The sequence below is a fragment of the Dasypus novemcinctus genome, chromosome 7 (genome assembly GCF_030445035.2).
Source record: "Dasypus novemcinctus isolate mDasNov1 chromosome 7, mDasNov1.1.hap2, whole genome shotgun sequence".
Lineage (NCBI taxonomy): Eukaryota > Metazoa > Chordata > Mammalia > Cingulata > Dasypodidae > Dasypus > Dasypus novemcinctus.
The window spans coordinates 87,871,963-87,891,266 of record NC_080679.1 but is presented as its reverse complement, the minus strand read 5'-3'; the positions used below and the strand labels follow the sequence as shown (position 1 = coordinate 87,891,266).

Here is a 19,304-nt window from a genome sequence, read left to right as displayed (position 1 = left end):
AAAAAAGTCTATGGAATCTCTATACCCTCTCTTTTTCCGGATATTGGTAATTTGTGTCTTCTTTCTTGTTTTTCTTTCTTTCTTTCTTTTTTCTGGGATCAGTCTTGACTTTTTCTAAGATGCGGCTTCTGGTTTTTAAATTTTTCTCTATTATTTGTTTGTTTCATAATATATTGATTTCTGCACTGCTCTTTATCATTTCCTTTCCTTCTACTTACTTTGAGTTTAATTTGTTCTTTTTCTAGCTGTTTAAGATGGAGATTTAGAGTTTTGGTTTTTTAGCATTTTCCTTTTCTGCTATAGAAACTTGTGCTAGAAATTTCTATGTATTGCTTTAGTGACATCCCACAAGTTTTGATATGTTGTACTTTCATTTTCCTTTAGTTCAAAAAACTTTAATTTTTCCTTTTTAAAAAAATTTTTAAAAAAAATTTCTCCCCCCTCCCTTCATTGTCTGATCTCTGTGTCCATTCGCTGTGTGTTCTTCTGTATCTGCTTGTATTCTCATTGGGTGGCTCCAGGAACCAATCCTGGGAACTTTCAGAGTGGGAGAGAGGTGATCTTTCTCTTGCGCCACATCAGCTCCCCAATCTGCCCTGTCTCTTACTATCTCTCCTGTGTCTCTTTTTGTTGCATCATCTTGCTGCGCCAGCTCTCCACGTGGTCCAGCACTCCTGCATGGGGCAGTACTTCACACAGGCCAGCACTCTGCGTAGGCCAGTTTGCCATCATCAGGAGGCCCTGGGCAACAAACCCTGGACCTCCTCTATGGTGGATGGAAGCCCATTTGCTTGAGCCACATCCATTTCCATGATTTCTTCTTTGATCATGGGTTATTTAGAAGTATCCTTTTTAATGTCCAGATATTTGGGGATTATCCTGGTATCTTATTGGTTTCTAATTTAGTTTTGCTGTGGTTTGAGAACATATTCTGTGTAATCTCAGTCTTTTAAAATGTATTGAAAAAAAAAATGTATTGAAACTTGTTTTGTGGGCCAGCATATGTCTTGGTGAAAAGTTCATGTACACTTGAAAATATATGTTTTGCAGTTGTTGGATTAAGTGTTTTATAAATATCAGCCAAGTTAATTTGGTCTATCTTGTTCAAGACTTCATGTACTTACTGATTTTCTGTCTAATCGTTCCATCAATTACTGAAAGATAAATGTTAGAATCTCTACCATAATTCTAAATTTGTCTATTTCTTCCTTCTGTTCTTCCAGTGTTTGCTTAAAGTGTTTTGGAATGGCTATTAGGTGTATACACATTTCAGAGTTTTTTTCCTGATGAATTGTCCCTCTTTCCTCTTTATAAGATTCCTTTTCCTGAAATCTGTTTCATTTTAATATAGCCACAAAAATTTTTTATGGTAGTATTTGGATGGGATATCTTTTTCCATCCTATTATTTCTAAGCTATTTTTTATTTAAATTGCTTTTCTTATAGACAATATATACTTCATTTATTGTTTTTTTATCAGTCAGATAATCTTTACCTCTTGTCATATTTAGACCATTTTCTTATTTACTTATTTTTATATAAATAAGACATTTATATATTTCACACAAATTAGGCAGTCCACATAGTGTTTGATAATTTCAGGGACCCAGTACCCTTCTATTTTTTTTCCCACCATTCTCAGCAAATAGATACTCAACCTTAAGCTATTACATCTGTATTTTGGCTACCGGGAAGGAAAAAAACAGCAAATGATCCTACCTTCTCTCTTTAAGGACTCTACTGAAGGTTTCACATACCGTTCTAGTTTATAGTTCAGAGTAGTCATGTGGTCAACCCAGCAGCAAATGAAGCTGGGAAATGCATAGACGATTTATATTTAATGTAATTATTAATATGGTACTTTAAAAAAACACCATATTGCAATTTTTTTCATTTGTCATGATTTTTCCCCCCCTTTTTCTGTCTTCTTTGACAGATTTAAGAAAAACAGTAAAATTGAAGGCTTTGAAATATAAAGCAATATGATACAACTCAAATACTTTAGTATGGCTACAGCAAAATGCTCAAAAAAAAGCTGAAGACTTTTAGACCTTTGTATTGAATGCTATGGGTTACAACTGAAGGAATTTCAAACAAGGAAGAGGCATGACTTCTGTATAAAAGAAAAATTGAAGGGGGACCAAGTGGAAGCAGGGAGAGGAAGATTATTGCAGCATTTCAGGAAAGAAGTGGTAAGGCCTGAGAGTAAGGAAAACTTGACAAAGGTGAGTGGTGGATTGGAAAGCTGCTACGGAGATGAGACACTTCACTGGAATGATTAATTAGGAGGCCTGTGGGGAGAGGTGAATGAGGGGTGATTAGGGAAACTGGTTGGAGTGTGAGATTATTCTCCAAGAGTAAATAGAGGCACTGGTTTGGGGAGAAATATAAAGATGGGGATCCAAATATAATTAATCCTACGTGGTTTTTTAAAGATAAGAACTGTGAATCTCTTTAAGAGGAAAAATTCTTTATAATTGTGTTACTCAGTTTGGGATCCAGATGCTCTAATCCCTCCTGTCCTGTATCTAGTAAATTCATTACCATTCTTGATTTAGGACTGTTTTAAACGTGCTCGTTATTTTAAAGATATTAAGAAACTTAGAAGGATTTGGTAAACATGCTGCCCTAAACAGAACTTTACTCGGCCAGAGATATAAACCTGTCAATGATCAGTCATTTCAACCTAACACGTGGCAGATAGTTCAAACGTTGTTGTTGATAACTCAATGGAGAAACGTGAGTAAATGATTTCTTAATCTCTGTAAAGTAAACTGACTTCAAATAGATGGCTTTAACATTTGGGCAACAATTTTCCTTGAAATCCAGTCCTTGGAAAGTGGTAAAGACAAGAAACGACTTGGTGAATTCAACTATGGAAAAGAACACTTGACAGAGTCCCCTATAACCACACCCCCCACCCCTACTTTTCTTTTTTGCTTTCTCACTTGAGCAAGTTAGGCCTTGTTCAAGTTAATCTTTTGTTTTTAAAGAGGGTGACGGCAGTGAACACTAAAACGAAAGGCACTCTGCTTCGCAATCTTAGCAGCTTCACTTCTTGGCCGGCCACCTTCCGGATTGGGTGGGCCAGCGCCCCAGATCTCGGCGGCGGCCGGACTCGTGCACTAAGAGGAGGAGGTAAGAGAAAAAGGGGGATGTCTGAGGCGGGGGACAGACCCGGCGCTCACTTCCGCCCCGGCGCACAGAGACGCCGACAGCCCTAACCATCTGGCCAAGCTCCCTACTTCTGGGACACTTGCCCGATTCCCGGATTGTCTCCAATTGGCCGCCGGGGGAACGGAAGCCGAAGTGGAGCAGTGAACCCGGAAGTGCTTCGCGGCTGAGGCCGGGGCGACTCTTTTGAATGGAATCGGGCTGATTCATCGCGGGTTCGCGGTGTCAGAGCCGGGCCCAGTCTGAGGTGCCGTCGCCGCCGCCGCGTCATCGCACGGGCAAGTTAAGGATCCAGACCGTGCCTTTTCGCCCCCAGCCCTTCGCCCACCGTCAGGTAAGACTTAGAGGGACAAGTCCTGGAGTTCCGGGGAGGCAGCCGCACTAGGCCCCTACATCCCCGTGCTTTCCTGAGTCACGTTTCCCAGCCGAGTTGCCCCTGAAGGCCTGGGCCTCGAGGGAAGAGCCCAGGCACCTTCGTCCTCCTCGGCGGATGCCTGGGGTCCCGACAGGTTCAGGTCTGTATGTGGTTTCCTTCCTCTATCCCTTCTGCCCTGCTGAATTTGCCACGTCTTGGGGACTTCTCGTCCTTATATAGGGCTTTAAACATGTAGAGCCCTTATTTGTGTTTTATCGATAGGTGATCCTATGTTGAAAAACTTTAAGGCAGAGGAAACGAGAGAATAAAATTAACCTTCCCACAGACTGCATGTTTGCCTTATTACTTGTTATTCCCATAGCCCTTGACTTTTTTTCTCTTTTAGTGTTAAGCTTTTCCATTCCTATTTTAAAAACTCGGGGGCGAACTGATTTTTTACACTGGAAATCTTCAAAGTGTGGTTATTCCTGCTATGCCTTCTAAAGTACTTGCAACATTGTCCTAATTGATTAGTTGGTGAATTGGTTACATTTCCTGTTTTCACTAAACTAGAAATCTGTGTGTTGCCTCTTGGAACCTAGTTCTTCTGGGGACATTACTTTGTGTATGTCCTAAATGTTTCAAAAGAGTCTAAAAATAAATCTAGTGACTGAATGAAAACTCTTCAAATTAAAGCAGTAACCAAACGTTGATAAAGATTTCATGGGGAAGGGAAGAAGCTTTAAAAATTAGCAAGGAAATATAGTCCTGTGTAAAAATGATTTTTTCACTGCTTGCAAAAGTATGTTTTTTGCTGTTGACTTGGTGTTCATGACCAAAGCAACAAGACAGTCAGTGATAATGTTGAAATAACAAAAAAAGAACTAAACTGAGACTAAATCATTAATATATTGGTGGCCTTCTTGTCATGTAAGGCTACCAACCAATTGGCTCATTTAAAGTTTAAATTACATATAATTTAAAAACAAATTTGCATGGTTATTGTGCATTTAAGGAGATTGAGATCTATCGTGATTCAATTACACTTACAGTGTTAATATTAGTAAACTGGTATTTAATGGAAAGCCTGAATATTGTCTTGAAATTGTCCCAGGACAAAATTAAATGGCAAAAGAAGAAAGTTTTGAAGTCATGATCTTTCAGTGAAGCCTCACCTCTTGAGTTTGGGAGATTATTTTTTCCAAGGTGTTTGGTAAATAATATGTTGCCTTTTTTTAAAAAAAGGTTTATTTATTTATTTCTCTCCCCTTCCCCCCTGCCCCCCACCCCGGTTGTCTGTTCTCTGTGTCTATTTGCTGCGTCCTCTTTGTCCGCTTCTGTTGTTGTCAGCGGCACAGGAATCTGTGTTTCTTTTTGTTGTGTCATCTTCTTGTGTCAGCTCTCCGTGTGGGTGGCACCATTCCTGGGCAGGCTGCACTTTCTTTTGTGTTGGGCGGCTCTCCTTATGGGGCGCACTCCTTGCACGTGGGACTCCCCTATGCGGGGGACACCCCTGCATGGTGGGGCACTCCTTGCACACATCAGCACTGCTCATGCACCAGCTCCACACGGGTCAAGGAGGCCCAGGGTTTGAACCTTGGACCTCCCATGTGGTAGACGGACGCCCTAACCACTGGGCCAAGTCCGTCGCGTGAATGGCTAGCTTTTAAGTCTTATATGGGTTCATCCTATTTTTATACTTGCTATATAAACCTTGTGTTTAGTAGTATCTAGCTTCAGAACCAGATGTTTGAAAATCAGTATCATGAAGCAAATGTGCTTTTATTTAATAGTTTTCAATTTTATAACTGTTCGTTTTGTCATTTATTGTCTACCTATGAAAGCCTTACCTGAATACTCCCTTATGATTTCTGACTCATGAACTTTTCATATACTGTTTGTTGTCCTCAATTGACATTTTATATTCTGCTTCGTGATACCTTGTTGTCCCCTATTTGTAAAATGAGAGAATTGGATTAATAATTTCTTTTAGCTCTAAGATAACATTTATTGAGTATATATGATAGTCCAGGTACTATGTTAAGTGTTTTGTATTTATTTTCACAAGAGTCTTGAAAGATAGGTATTATCCCTATTTTATAGATGAGATATAGAGATTAGAAGAAGGTAATTAATTGTTTGAAATCATATAGTGAGTAGGTGGCGAAGCCAGCATTCAAATCTAGGTTTACCTCTCTACCCTGCTGCCCTTTTACTTTCCACATATTTCATGGGTTTATGTCATGCTTCTCCAGGTACATTGTAAGTTCTTTCATTGCAAGCGACTGATCTTCCTAGTAGCACTATTTCTGTATCACCTTATATACAAGTGGTACTCAAATATTTTACTTGAGTGCTGTAATTAGGAGGTACCACAATACTTAGGCTAATACCATCCTCATGATTCTAATCTGGGGAAATCTTGCTCTCAAAACCCTATTTATAGGCATAAGGGCAGATCTGTAGAGCAATAAAGAGAATTGAGAGTTTAGAAATAAACCACAAATCTATGCCTAATTGATTTTTTTTTACTTTATATTACAATAAGCAATATACAGCAAATAATTTCCTATTTTAACCATAGAACCACAATGAAGTGTACAATTCAGTAACTATATTCACAATACTGTGCTACCATCACCAACATCTGTTACTCCCCCATTTTCACCTCCTCAAACAGAACCTACCCCTGGTAACTTATAAACCTCCATTGGTCTCTATGACGTTTGGTTCTTCTAAGTATTTCATGTAAGTAAAATCATATAATACATATCCTTTTGTGCCTGTCTTATTTTGCTCAGCATAATGTCTTCAGAGTTCATCCATGTTGCAACATGCCTCTGAACTTCATTCCTTTTTATAGCTGAATAATAATCCATTGTATGTATATACCACTATTTATTTATCCATTCTTCTACTGATGGTATGGCCAATTGGTTTTTGACAAAGCGTGCCAAGTTCAATCAATGGGAAAAGAGTAGTTTCTTCAACAAATGGTGCTGGAAAACTTGCTGCCCATCTGCAAAAGAATGAAAGCAGATCCCTACTTCATACCATATACAAAAATTAACTCAAAATGAAACAATGACCTAAATAGAAGAGTTAAAACAATAAAACTCTGAGAAGAAAACAGGAAGTTTCTTTAGGACCTTATATTAGGCAGTGAATTCTTGGACTTTACACCAAAAGCATGAGCAAAAAAAGAAAAAATATGTAAGTTGGACTTCATTGAAATTAAAAACTGTGCATCAAAGGACATTATTAAGACAGTGAAAAGACAACCTACATGATGGGAGAAAATATTTGGAAACCATACACCTGATAATGGTTTAATATAGGGAATATATAAAGAATTCTTACAACTTAGCAAAATGACAAACTACCCAGTTTAAAAATCAGCAAGGACTTCAGTAGACATTTCTTCAGAGAAGATATACAAATGGTCAATAAGCCTATGGAAACATGGACAACATCCTTAGCCATTAGGAAAATGCAAATTGGGACTACAATGATATACCATTCTTACCCACTAGATTGGCTATTATTTACAAAATGGAAAATAACAAGTGTTGGTGAAGAAGTGGAGAAATAGGAAACCATGTATATTTTGGTGGTAATGTAAAATGGTGCAGCAGTTGTAGAAAAGTTTGGCAGTTCCTCAAGAGGAAAAAACTACCATATGACCTGGCAATTCCACTTCTAGGGTATATACACCAAGGTTTTGAAATCAGAGACTCAAACAGATATTTGTATACCAATGTTCATAGCATTATTTGTGGTAGCCAAAAAATGGAGGCAACCCAAATGCCCACCGATAGATGGATGAATAAACAAAATATGATATATACATACAGTGGAATATTATGCAGCCATAAAAGGAATGAAGTTCTGATGCATGCTACAACATTGATGAACATTGAAGACATCATGTTGAGTGAAATAAGCCAGATGCAAAAGGAAAGCTATTGTATGATTTTCTTATATGAAATAACTAGAATAGGCAAATTTATTGTAACAAAAAGTAGATTACAGGTTACTGGGGGTTGGAAGAGGGGTCCTGAAGGGTGGGAAGAGAAATGGGCAATTAATGCTTATTGGGTACAGAGTTTCTGTTTGGGGTGATAGAAATGTTTTGGTAATAGATGATAGTGACGGTAGCACAACATTGTGTATTAATACCCTTCAATTGTATTCTTGAAAGTCGTTAAAATGGGAGATTTTATGTTGTATATATGTTACCATGATAAACATTTTAAAAGAAAGTCTAATGTTGACTCTTTCTGTTTCTTCCACTAAAGAAAGCTCTTGAGAAAGTGAGAGAAAAAAGGTCCTACCTTTCACAAATCTGAGGAGAGGAATTAGAAATACAGTGAGATCACAAATACGGTGATTTAAGAAGGATTTAAAATCCTTTTAAATCCTAAATCAATCTCAAACATTGATTTGAGAAGTAATAGTATTTAACTCCGTATGAATTAGGAAGTGAAAAATGACTAAAGAAAAGAACTAGGAAATAGAATGATAAATCTGAACAAGTAAGGGGTTCATGATTTTGTTTGAATTTTGAATTTTATGAATTATTAGAACACTTGTCTTGTAAAAAGATTGAAACTTTTTTTTTTTAATGCTCACATTACAAATGCAGATTAAGATATTATGAATGATCTGCTCTTTAGGGTTATCTGTTCATGTTCCATACTTTTCTTGTAAGTATATGAAAATGATTTATTTTAAATCCAACATAATGTTGGTGGTTAGGTTCTTATAATCAGATATTAAATTAGTAGAGGGGTAAAGATTTGTCAATTAGGATTCTAAAAATGACTGCATGCATGACATATTAGGCATAAACATTGTAGTCATATTATCTGGTAATGTTTTAAGTAAACTTAGTCATGTATGAGCTCTGAGTCTTCTGCTTTTTTATAGTTCTCTGCTTTTAGATTATAGACTTTTTGTATTGCATATAATTCTAAGAATTTAGAAGCTTCTTTTATGTTATAGTGTAACACTTTAACTCTCTGAAGTCCTTTGCTAACTTCTGCAAAATGCAAGTCCCTCTTCCCACAAGGTAGTTTAATTTAGTACTGTGAAATGTGCTTGGCGCTTTGACCTCACCAAGTGGCCAACTATGTGGGAATAGGATCTGTGTTAGTGGGGCTATAGCTGTGCTCATAGGATGGTGGAGCTGGGACAGCAGCCAGCATTAATTGTTTACTTACTATGCACCAAGCATTGTGATAAATGTTTTTTATGTCCATTGTCTTATTTAATTTTCTGAACAATTCCATGATGGAGATGCTCTCATTATCCACATATAGCAGATCTGTGACCTGAGGCTAAAAGAGATAATTGCCCAAAGACACACAGCTAATAAGTATTAGAGCCAGGGTTTGAATCTTAGTGCTCTGACTGCAGTCATAGCTCTTAACCTTCATATAACAGGAAAAATAGTTACCACCATTTATCATCTGAGTCCAGTGAACTATTTACATTTTTTTTAAATTTAATACCCCCCCCACCCCCCCCACCCCCGTGGTCTGTTCTTGGTGTCTATTTGCTGCGTCTTGTTTCTTTGTCCGCTTCTGTTGTCGTCAGCGGCACGGGAAGTGTGGGTTTAGCCATTCCTGGGCAGGCTGCTCTTTCTTTTCACGCTGGGCGGCTTTCCTCACGGGCGCACTCCTTGCGTGTGGGGTTCCCCCACGCGGGGGACACCCTTGCGTGGCACGGCACTCCTTGCGCGCATCAGCGCTGCGCATGGCCAGCTCCACACGGGTCAAGGAGGCCCGGGGTTTGAACCGCGGACCTCCCATATGGTAGACGGACGCCCTAACCACTGGGCCAAAGTCCGTTTCCCTATTTACATTTTTTTAATGTTTAAGTCATTTTACAGATAATTTACAGAAGTAAAAATAAAGGGATGATAAAAAACAGCCATATTTAAAATGTTAATAAAAGCTTAAACAGAGAAATACAAAATTTTGTCCCAAAATTTCACTGATTTTAAAGGTATGTATACCTGAAGTGGGCAACATCCTTGATGTAAGTAACTGCTCATCAGTCATCATGCATGAACCTGGAACAAATCCATCTTGTAAGATCAATCCAGATTTCAAACACATTTCTAGTAGGTCCAGCTTATCATTACTTCTGGTTCTTATTGCATTTGCAGTACTTTTGAAAACATTGATAACTCAATTTTCTTGAAGAAAGGATATTCTTTGCTTCATAATTGTAAAACATTTTAGTTTTAGATTTATAAACACCAGTTAGAATCAGTCCAATACTTTTCTGCATTTCTATATTTATTTTTATTCACCTTTGTATTATACACTTCAGCATTTGTCCATATATGAGTGCATCACTTAAATTTTGGTGTGCAAACATAGAAGATCAAAGAATACATCCACACATCTCTTAGCAAAACGGGGTCTTGTTGCAGAATATTGTGTGATAAAGCTTTGATAAATGAATGGATGAGAATATAATTTCTTTATTGTCTTAGAAATACATTGTTCATTGATTCTTGAGTTGGTGAAAATTAGTCTGGGATATTGTCATCCAAAGTTGCCATAGTCTTAGATTTTGCTTATACTTGTAGTCTCAACCAGGAGTGAGTTTGCCCTGCAGGGAAGATTGAGCAATGTCTAGAAACATTTTTTATTACCATGACTGGGTTAAATGTTGCTAACATCTAGAGGGTCCAGGCCAGGGATACTGCTAAACCTGCAATGCAAAAGACAGCTCCCACAACAAAGAATTGTCTGATTCAGACTGTTAATAGTGCTGAGGATAAGAAATCCTGGCTTATCATGTTATCAGTTTCACTGTTAGCACTAGAGACTAAGTGCTCTTAGCTGTTTCTTTGCATTTGTCTTCTGATAATCTAATAATTGTGAAACTTTTTTTCTCTGTCAGCTTTCTTTTTGTGGGAAATGAAAAATTCTGAATTCTCAGTTGTATTCAATGAAAATGGGGAAAAAAAACCAACCCAACACTACAAAGATGATATCTCTGGTCTTTTATACCTTCTTGAAAAATGAAGCAGTGCTTTGGGCAACATAATAAGAAAACTGAAGGTGGATGCAATAGCTATAATTTATTTCACTATTATATCATGCTAGACAATTCTCATTCTTTTTTCTTATTATTTTAGTGTTTCTTAGCACGGTTGGGAATAATGGGTGAGAAATGATGAATTAATTCCTAGGATAATGAAATAACAAAATTTTAATGCATAAGAAAAATAACATCACTAAGATTCCCTACTATATCATAGATTTATAATAGGACCTGTGTGGTAATTGCACGATAGAACGGATTTTGTTCTGTTTTGTAAAAATCGGGACATTTTTTCTTTCTTCTTTGAAAGGCCTCTATAAAGAATAAAAGTCATGAAATATCAATCCTTATACATAATTAGAACGGCTCAGAAAAGAAACTTACAAAATAAAATTGGATTCACTTGCTCTATAGTTCCTCAGGATGGTAGATCATTCCATACTCTCAGGAAATCATGATTAAAATTCAGTTTTGACTTTTTTTTTTCATTTTTAGTAAATTTGCTTCTTTGAAGCATTTGGTATAAAATTTTTCTACTCTGTTCTCAAAATAATTACGTCTTGTTTTACTTTTTTTAGGAGACAGAGCTAAAAAAACATACTTGAAAAATTATACCTGCCAAAATTAGCAAGAGCTTGAGCTAAGAACTTGACAACTTGAAGAGTAACGCCTGAAGAATTGTAGTTACTGACCAGGTGAGAATTAAGTATGTCTTTTACTTTTGTCTGTTTTTTCAGGGTGTGGTACAGAGATGTTAGGAAAATGTACCGTGCTTAGCAACATCTGAATTCCAAATCTGTGTGATAGATAACCAAGTTAAAGGATCATGAAAGTCATTTGGATAACTAGCATTTTCATCACTTTTACATTCTATAAACTTTTTTAAAAGTTGTGTGATTTAGAACATTTATCAGTATATTTAATTTCCAAATGTTAGTATATTTGTTAAACCTGGGTTTTCTTACCTTATAGTTAAGTATTTTTTCCTGTTTGCTGAGACATCTAATTTTGTTAAAAACACAAATTTGACCTGCCAGATTTTCTTTCCCTCTGCTACCCACATTGCTCATGTATATTCACAGCATCTGGAGTCTGTGTAAACTCATCAGAAACAACATAGAGGAAATAGATAAGTGGAACACAGCTGGGAATTGACTTTAGCCTAGGGGGGAATATATACATAACACACATGTGTGTGTGTGTTGTGTGTATGTATGTGTACATATATATATATATTCTCCCCCAAAAAAGAATACACTATGCTATTTGTAAATTTGAAATGGTTTAAAGGAATTTTTCCCTCCTTTGATAATATAGTCTAGGTAACAGTCTTTAATATTCTAATATATACAGGATTTTTTTCTGTCTACAGCCTTTAAAAATTGCTATGTATTGAATGCCATATTCCAGTTGAGGAATTTTAATGGGAATTTGATGAAGATTTTATTTGTAAATTTTGGCCATTGGAAAGGATGAGTTATGGTTGTGAGGTGATTTTTTGTCTTGATTATCATGCTTTCTTTTGTCCCTTTTCAGTTTTTAAAATGAATTTATCCATTGTGAATCATATAAACATCATGTTAAGTAACACAAGACAGACATAAAAAGTGTTATTCTACATATATAAAATTAAAATCAGCAAAACTAATCCATGCCTTTGAAAGTCGTAATACCACCTTTGCAGGATGGTGGAGACTGGGAATAGGCATCAGAGGAGTTTCTGAGTACTGATAATGTTCTGTTTCTTCATTTAGGTGATGATTACTTGGGTGTGTTCACTTTGTGAAAATTCTTTGGCTGTATATTTGTGCACTTATTCTAAAGTCTATAATGCTAGTATTGTTAAATATTGGTGGATTACATTGTAGGCCAGATTCAAGAAAAATAATCAGGCAGTGATGGTATGATCACAAGTACATTATTGGATTTTAGTTCATATAGCACTTCTAACTTTCTAACTATCAGAACAGCATGGACAAATGACTAAAGAAATCCATTGACATTTAATTGCTAGCAATACTATTTTCTAAAACATGTGCTTAGGAAGAGGAGGAATTTCAAGGTTTAGTAGCCATTTTCAAACTGGAAAAATATTTTTTATTGTCATTCTTTTTTTTTTTTTTTTTTTTAAGATTTATTTTTATTTCTTTAATTCCCCTCCCCTCCCCCGGTTGTCTGTTTTCTGTGTCTTTTTGCTGCGTCTTGTTTCTTTGTCCGCTTTTGTTGTCGTCAGCGGCACGGGAAGTGTGGGTGGCGCCATTCCTCGGCAGGCTGCTCCCTCCTTCACGCTGGGCGGCTCTCCTTATGGGTGCACTCCTTGCGCGTGGGGCTCCCCTACGCGGGGGACACCCCTGTGTGGCACGGCACTCCTTGCGCTCATCAGCATTGCGCATGGGCCAGCTCCCACATGGGTCAAGGAGGCCCGGGGCTTGAACCGCGGGCCTCCCATGTGGTAGACGGACGCCCTAACCACTGGGCCAAAGTCCGTTTCCCTATTGTCATTCTTAAGTATCCAGTTGTACAGTTATTAATTTTTATAATTTGGTAACTCCTTTTTATGTATTTGAGGCCATATAAGTATATATGCTGTTTCCTTTCCTTTGATTTCTTATTTTCTGTGAGTTTTTCAAGCTTATAAGATTGTCTTCTAGAGTTATTCCAGACATAAAAAGTAAATCAGATTGATATTTCGTAAGGAATCCTCTTTGGGTTGATGAACCCTGAAATTATAATTGAGAATGGCAACTGAAAATTTCCTTAGTGAAAAAGGTATACACATCTCCACAACATCTGAAATGCAAAATATCTGTTGGTCCTAGAACACTATCTTAATGCATTTAATGTTTACTTTATAGTATTTCTTTTAGTATAATGAGTTTGTTTTTAAAAAGCCTTTGATGCTAATTCAGAGATCCATAATCTGCTCACAATGTCTTTCACATGTAGTTTTGATGATAACTGACAAGCTGTAAGTTAATTAGCACAGAACTTACTAATGAGGATGTTAAAATTTAATTTAAAAGTGAGGATTTTTATTTGTACACTCTGGAAAATTGAAGGAAATTCAATCATACATATGATAAGCATTTCAGGCACTTTTTCCTCATTCAGGAACTTTATAAGATAACAATAAGAAAATATAATTAACTTAATGATAGCAAAGTTTTGAAAGTATGCTAAGATTGCTTGTCTTTAAAACTGGGGATAACCCAAAACCAAAGCAGTAAAATAAGGTCTGTTAATTAGCATGGAAGACAGCTTCTTGAATTAATATGTGGTGTTAATTAACAGGAAGTCTGATGTTGTGTTGTAATTACCACCAATATTTTTGACATACTGAGTGACTGAAGGTGAATTATATAGATAGCAATTGAGTAAACACTTTTGTGCTTAGGAACGTTTTCCTTTGTTTCTGTTTTCTAGAAATATGGACAGACTTCTTAGACTTGGAGGAGGTATGCCTGGATTGGGCCAGGTTAGTATATAGATTCTCAGTATTTCTTTGTGTGTAAAGTACAAGCTTTTCTTTAGATATCCAAAGAGAAGGAAATCACTGCCAAGAAAATCACTTCACAGATTACCCAATGAAGCCTACCTTTTGCCAGAAGTTGTATTGCAACACTAAATAACATGAGGAGAACGTTTTCTATTATCTTAATAAGTTTTAGGAATAAGAATTTTCTCTATTTGCTTTGATTTAAGTTGTGGGATATGTGAGATTATCCAACTTGCTCTTTAAAAAAAACGACTCAACAGCATTTTACTGCTCAGTTTAAAATGTGAACTTTAGAAGTAACATGTGAAGAATTAAATATGTAATACTCCTGACTAGATCTAGAAAACCAGTCTATAAAATAATGTTTGTGTGTACAGCCTTAACACTGATAAATTCTAGCATGGGTGAATTAATAAGTAATGTTTCTTCTTTTTTCTTTAAATTCGTATATACAGTTTCTTTCATATTCTTATTAAAGGTAAATGATATATCTGTTGTTTTAATGTTATCACTTATTTTCTTCCATGCTGTTGGGCAAAAGGGCCTCTAGATAAATTTTCTTATCTCAGGATATTGTCTCTGCTTTCAGCCAAAGAAGAATTTCTGCCTCTTTTGAGTTGTGCACTGATTATCTTTCCAGTCATCCATTTACTTAACAGCAAAAAATGATGACTATTTTTCCTTTCTGAGACTTTCATGTAATGCATTGTTTGATGACCTAATAATGGAAATTTTTTATAACCCACCTTTAGAACCCTTTTAGTTACCAGCTTTGCCTCATTTTTTTCTGTGTCACTGTTGATGACTTCATTTTCCTCATTCAAAGTAGTCTATGTTTATTCTAAGAAACAGTCTTCTTTTGAGACTTCATGAAATTTTCAGTGTTTTAAAGGCATTTTTACAAGAATTCTTTGATGAGGTCTTTCGTGGGTTATGACTAATAATTCTTTTTAGAAAGTTGAAGTCTTTTTGTGATCCTATTTTGAATCCTTGAACAAACTTCAGTTATTTTTCTTGTCTTAAACAGTTTTTAATGTTTTTCGTGATTCTTCGTTGCCAGCCAATTCATGATTTTTCACTTTTCTAACATCTATATAACTTTTTCAAGAGGCCTAAGTCTCTCTGTACCAACCCTTCCATAGCTGACTCCATACTTTTGGAGGCATTCTAAATAGCTTCTAGAATTTTCTTAATTTATTCTGAAATTAGTAATACCAATATCAAGGCATATATAAATGTCAGAAGTTAGCTGAGGTAGAATGTAGATACTGCAGATTTACCTGCCAATTATAATAAAATATAATGATGTTACCACAAATCAGACTATATCATTATCTCAGTGATCACTGCAAATCTTTGCATATTAAATAAGTGGAAAACTTGAATTTGTTCAATAGCTTTTTTGTAGGTTTCTAATTACTTAATTAGCCCTTGTTCTCTTATATTGGCTCATAAATATATTGCTGAGTAATATTAAGACATTTCATATATGGGTTTCTTTTTTTTTTTTTTTAAGATTTATTTATTTATTTATTTCTCTCCCCTTCCCCCCACACCCCAGTTGTCTGTTCTCTGTGTCTATATGCCGCGTCTTCTTTGTCCACTTCTGTTGTTGTCAGCAGCATGGGAATCTGTGTTTCTTTTTGTTGCGTCATCTTCTTGTGTCAGCTCCCCATGTGTGCGACACCATTCCTGTTGCATGCTGCACTTTCTTTCGCACTGGGCAGCTCTCCTTACGGGGTGCACTTCTTGCGTGTGGGGCTCCCCTACGCGGGGGCCACCCCTGCGTGGCACAGCACTCCTTGCGCGCATCAGCACTGCGCTTGCGCCAGCTCCACACGGGTCAAGGAGGCCTGGGGTTTGAACCGTGGACCTCCCATGTGGTAGACAGATGCCCTAACCACTGGGCCAAGTCCGCCACCCGTATATGGGTTTCATCTCCCCAATTAGATGGAAAACTCTCAAAGGAATAATTTATGGGGTTCTTATTTCTGTGTTCTCTCTCTTATCAAAAATAGATGTTCAATGATTAATTTTTTTCCTAAAATTTTATTTTCGTTTTGTTCTAGGATTAATATGACAAATAAATACTTAGTTGCAACATTACTTCTACCTCAGGAACGAAATATTAAGTCTGTATTGCTTATTTTTTTTTATAAGTCAAAGATCTTTGGACAGATAGTAGCTATTCCTTCTAATAGGTAATGCACAGTAGCCAGTACTAGTAGAAAGGGAACTGTGAGTTGGTCCACACCTCCAAAGATCAATGGGAAATGTTACTTTGTTACCCTTTAATAGAGAAGGCAGAATTCCCTTACTACTAGGGGTAGGTCACTTGCTGGTGTTTGTAGATGGCCCTTTTAAAACATGGGAATAGGAACAGAACAAGTAAAGTCCTTTCATAGTTCTCAAGAATCTCTTGTAGTTACTTACCTTGAGAACTGAATAGACTCTTTCAAGAATTTATTTCTTTGTTTGAATAAAGAGCACCAAGAATATTTTATGGGTGAATGGGCTTTCTTAAATCATTATCTTCACAATGATGAAAGAAATGCTCTAAGGCTAGTTTTTCTTTTTTTATTTCTTTCATTTTTTATTTTTTTTTATTTTTTAAAAGCTGTTTCAATTACATAAATGTTACAGAGAATATATAGGAGATTCCCATATGCCCCACTCCCCACACCTCCCACATTTTCCCACATTTTCTCACATTAGCAACATCTTTTATCAGTGTGGTACATTCCTTGCAACTGATAAACACATTTTGGAGCATTGCCACTAAGCATGCATTATAGTTTACATTGTGGTTTACACTCTCCCATTCGACTCTGTAGGTTATGGCCAGACATATAATGGCCTGTATCTGTCATTGTAATGTCATTCAGGATGATTCCCAAGTCCTGAAAATGCCTGCCATTACACCTGTTTTTCCCTCTCCCTAACCCCAGAATGTCCATGGGTTGCTGCCTCTACAACAGTGGTATTTCTTCCATTGCAAAAATCACAATAAGTCTATAGTAGAAAACTAGTAAGTTTATTTTAGTCCATAGTTTATTTCCCGATCCTGAGGACTCTGGGATGGTGATGCCCACTCCACCATTCATTGAGGGGGTTTTTGATCCTGTACATCTGATGAATGGGACTTTCTTGCTTGCAGATGTAGGTATTCTCAGTTCCTTAGTATGTTGTTTGTCCATCATCTCCTCTCTGTTAGTTGTCCTGGGTGAGTCCATTGAACTGGAGAGTAGGTATTGCAGCTCTGTTGAGATCCAGGGCTCATTTGGCAAATGCACAACCCAAAGATTTAAGTCTCTTGGATGTACACATACCAACTCTAGTACTAATTATAGTTTCATATAGAAGGACAGAAGAGTCGTGCATAAGAAAACCACTACTGAGTCTAACTCTTTCACATTGGGGAGCATAAATATCAGATTAGGGCCCAATGGGGCCAAATTCCTGAGCTGTCTGCCCGACTACAGTGTCTGGATGTTTCTTTATCTCTGAGGAGCTTTGCTATTTGGGGTAGTATCTACTTTGGCTGTGAAAGAGATCCTTTTGAGATGTACATAAGTGCTACATCTGGGCTGGCCTCTTAACTCACTTTGAAGTCTCTTAGCCATATAAATTCATTTGTCTTTACCTTTTCCCCCTTTTGGTCAAGGTATTTTTTTTTTTTCCAGATGCATTGCTTCTTGGGACTTGGTAGCAATCCCTTGGTGCCAGGGAGGATCATCCCTGGGAGTCATGTCTCATGCTGGGGGGAATTATTTTTTATATGCTAAGTTTGGCTTAGAGAGGCACCACATTTGAGCAACAAGGAGGCTCCAAGTAGGTAATTCTTAGGTACCTTATGCCACTAGGCTAAATTTCGATTTCAAGAGCAAAGTCTCATAAGCATAGTCATCAGTATCAAGAGACTACTTTTTCTTAACAGTGTTTAGCAGTTGTTACTTTTTTTTTGGCTTAAAGCGTTTTATTTTCAGCCTTGACTCCATGGTTTGTCTGCAAGTATTTTAGTTTCATTTTCTTAAAACATTATTTGATGCTGATTTTTTATGTCTTACTTCTAAGAGACATGATCCAATATTGCGTATAATTCCTTTAATGCTTGTAATAGTAAAAAGATTTTTGGGCTTTGCTTTCAATGCTAATTGGCCACATTTTATAATTTCCCCTCCCCAAGATGGCTCCCTCATCTGTCTGCCCATTGTGTCTGCTTATTGTATCTGCCATTGTCTCTGCTTGTTGTATCCACTCGTCGTCTTTAGGAGGCACCAGGAGCTGAACTGGGACCTTCCATGTGGGAGGTGGGTGCTCACCCATTTGGGCCACATCTATTTTCCGCTTGTCGTGTCAGCTCATTGAGTCAGCTCATTCATTGTGTCTGCATGTCTTCTTTAGGAGGCGCTAAGAACCAAACCTAGGGTCTCCCATGTGGGAGGTGGACACCCAAATGCTTGAACCACCTCTGCTCCCTGGCCACATTTTAAAATAGAGAAGTGCACAGTAATAATACAGCAGTATCAATATTATGATTATATTTGAGGTTACTTAGCCATGGTTGTTTTATTTGGGAGTTAGGGAGGGTAGGGTCAATGGGATAAAAGGTATAACCACTGTTTCTACCCATTCTAACCTTGTAGCTTTCCCTGGATAGGAGGTGACCTTTCTCTTTTTCAAGCCTAATCCTCCTTGTTTTCTAATCCCATATTCTCCATTGTTCACCTATACTGGCTCCTGTTTTCTCCCTATAAAGATGTTTTAAGTCTTTTATATCAAAACAAAAACATCATTGCATCCTACTATTAAACTTTTCCTTCTGTTTATCTCTTAACTTCCTGAAATAATAGCTTGCACTCACATGCTCTGCTTACCTCCATTCACTCTCTCTGGCTATATTCTGGCCTCTTCCTCCATTATTGTACTGAAATTGCTCAGGTTGCCAAGCCTATTGTTGTACTTTTGATTCTCTTTTAATGAGACTTCAACATTCCACAGTGTTAAAAGCATCCTTCTTAAAACTTTCTCTTCCATTAGCTTTTTTTTTCCTGGAGGTACTGGGGCTTGAACCTGGGTTCTTGTATATGCAAAGTAGATGCTCAGCCACTGAGCTTCACCTCTTCCCCTCCATTAGATTTTTATCATGCCACTTTCTCCTAGTTCTTCTTTATGGTGTTCATACCTGGAAAACATCTTCATTTAAAGTTTTTTTTTA

General features: G+C 37.0%; 1 protein-coding gene across 2 annotated transcripts in view; it reads left to right on the top strand.

Moving 5' to 3' along the window:
- Positions 1-3,315: 3,315 nt before the first annotated feature.
- Positions 3,316-19,304, top strand: part of PSMD14 (proteasome 26S subunit, non-ATPase 14) — a 111,625-nt gene continuing 95,636 nt past the window's right edge. For both annotated transcript variants that reach the window (XM_004464412.5, XM_058300763.2), the window contains exons 1-3: positions 3,316-3,507; positions 11,169-11,285; positions 14,014-14,065. In XM_004464412.5, the coding sequence (XP_004464469.1) occupies positions 14,018-14,065 (48 nt within the window). In that variant the 5' untranslated portion in view covers positions 3,316-3,507; positions 11,169-11,285; positions 14,014-14,017. The remainder of the gene's footprint in view (positions 3,508-11,168; positions 11,286-14,013; positions 14,066-19,304) is intronic.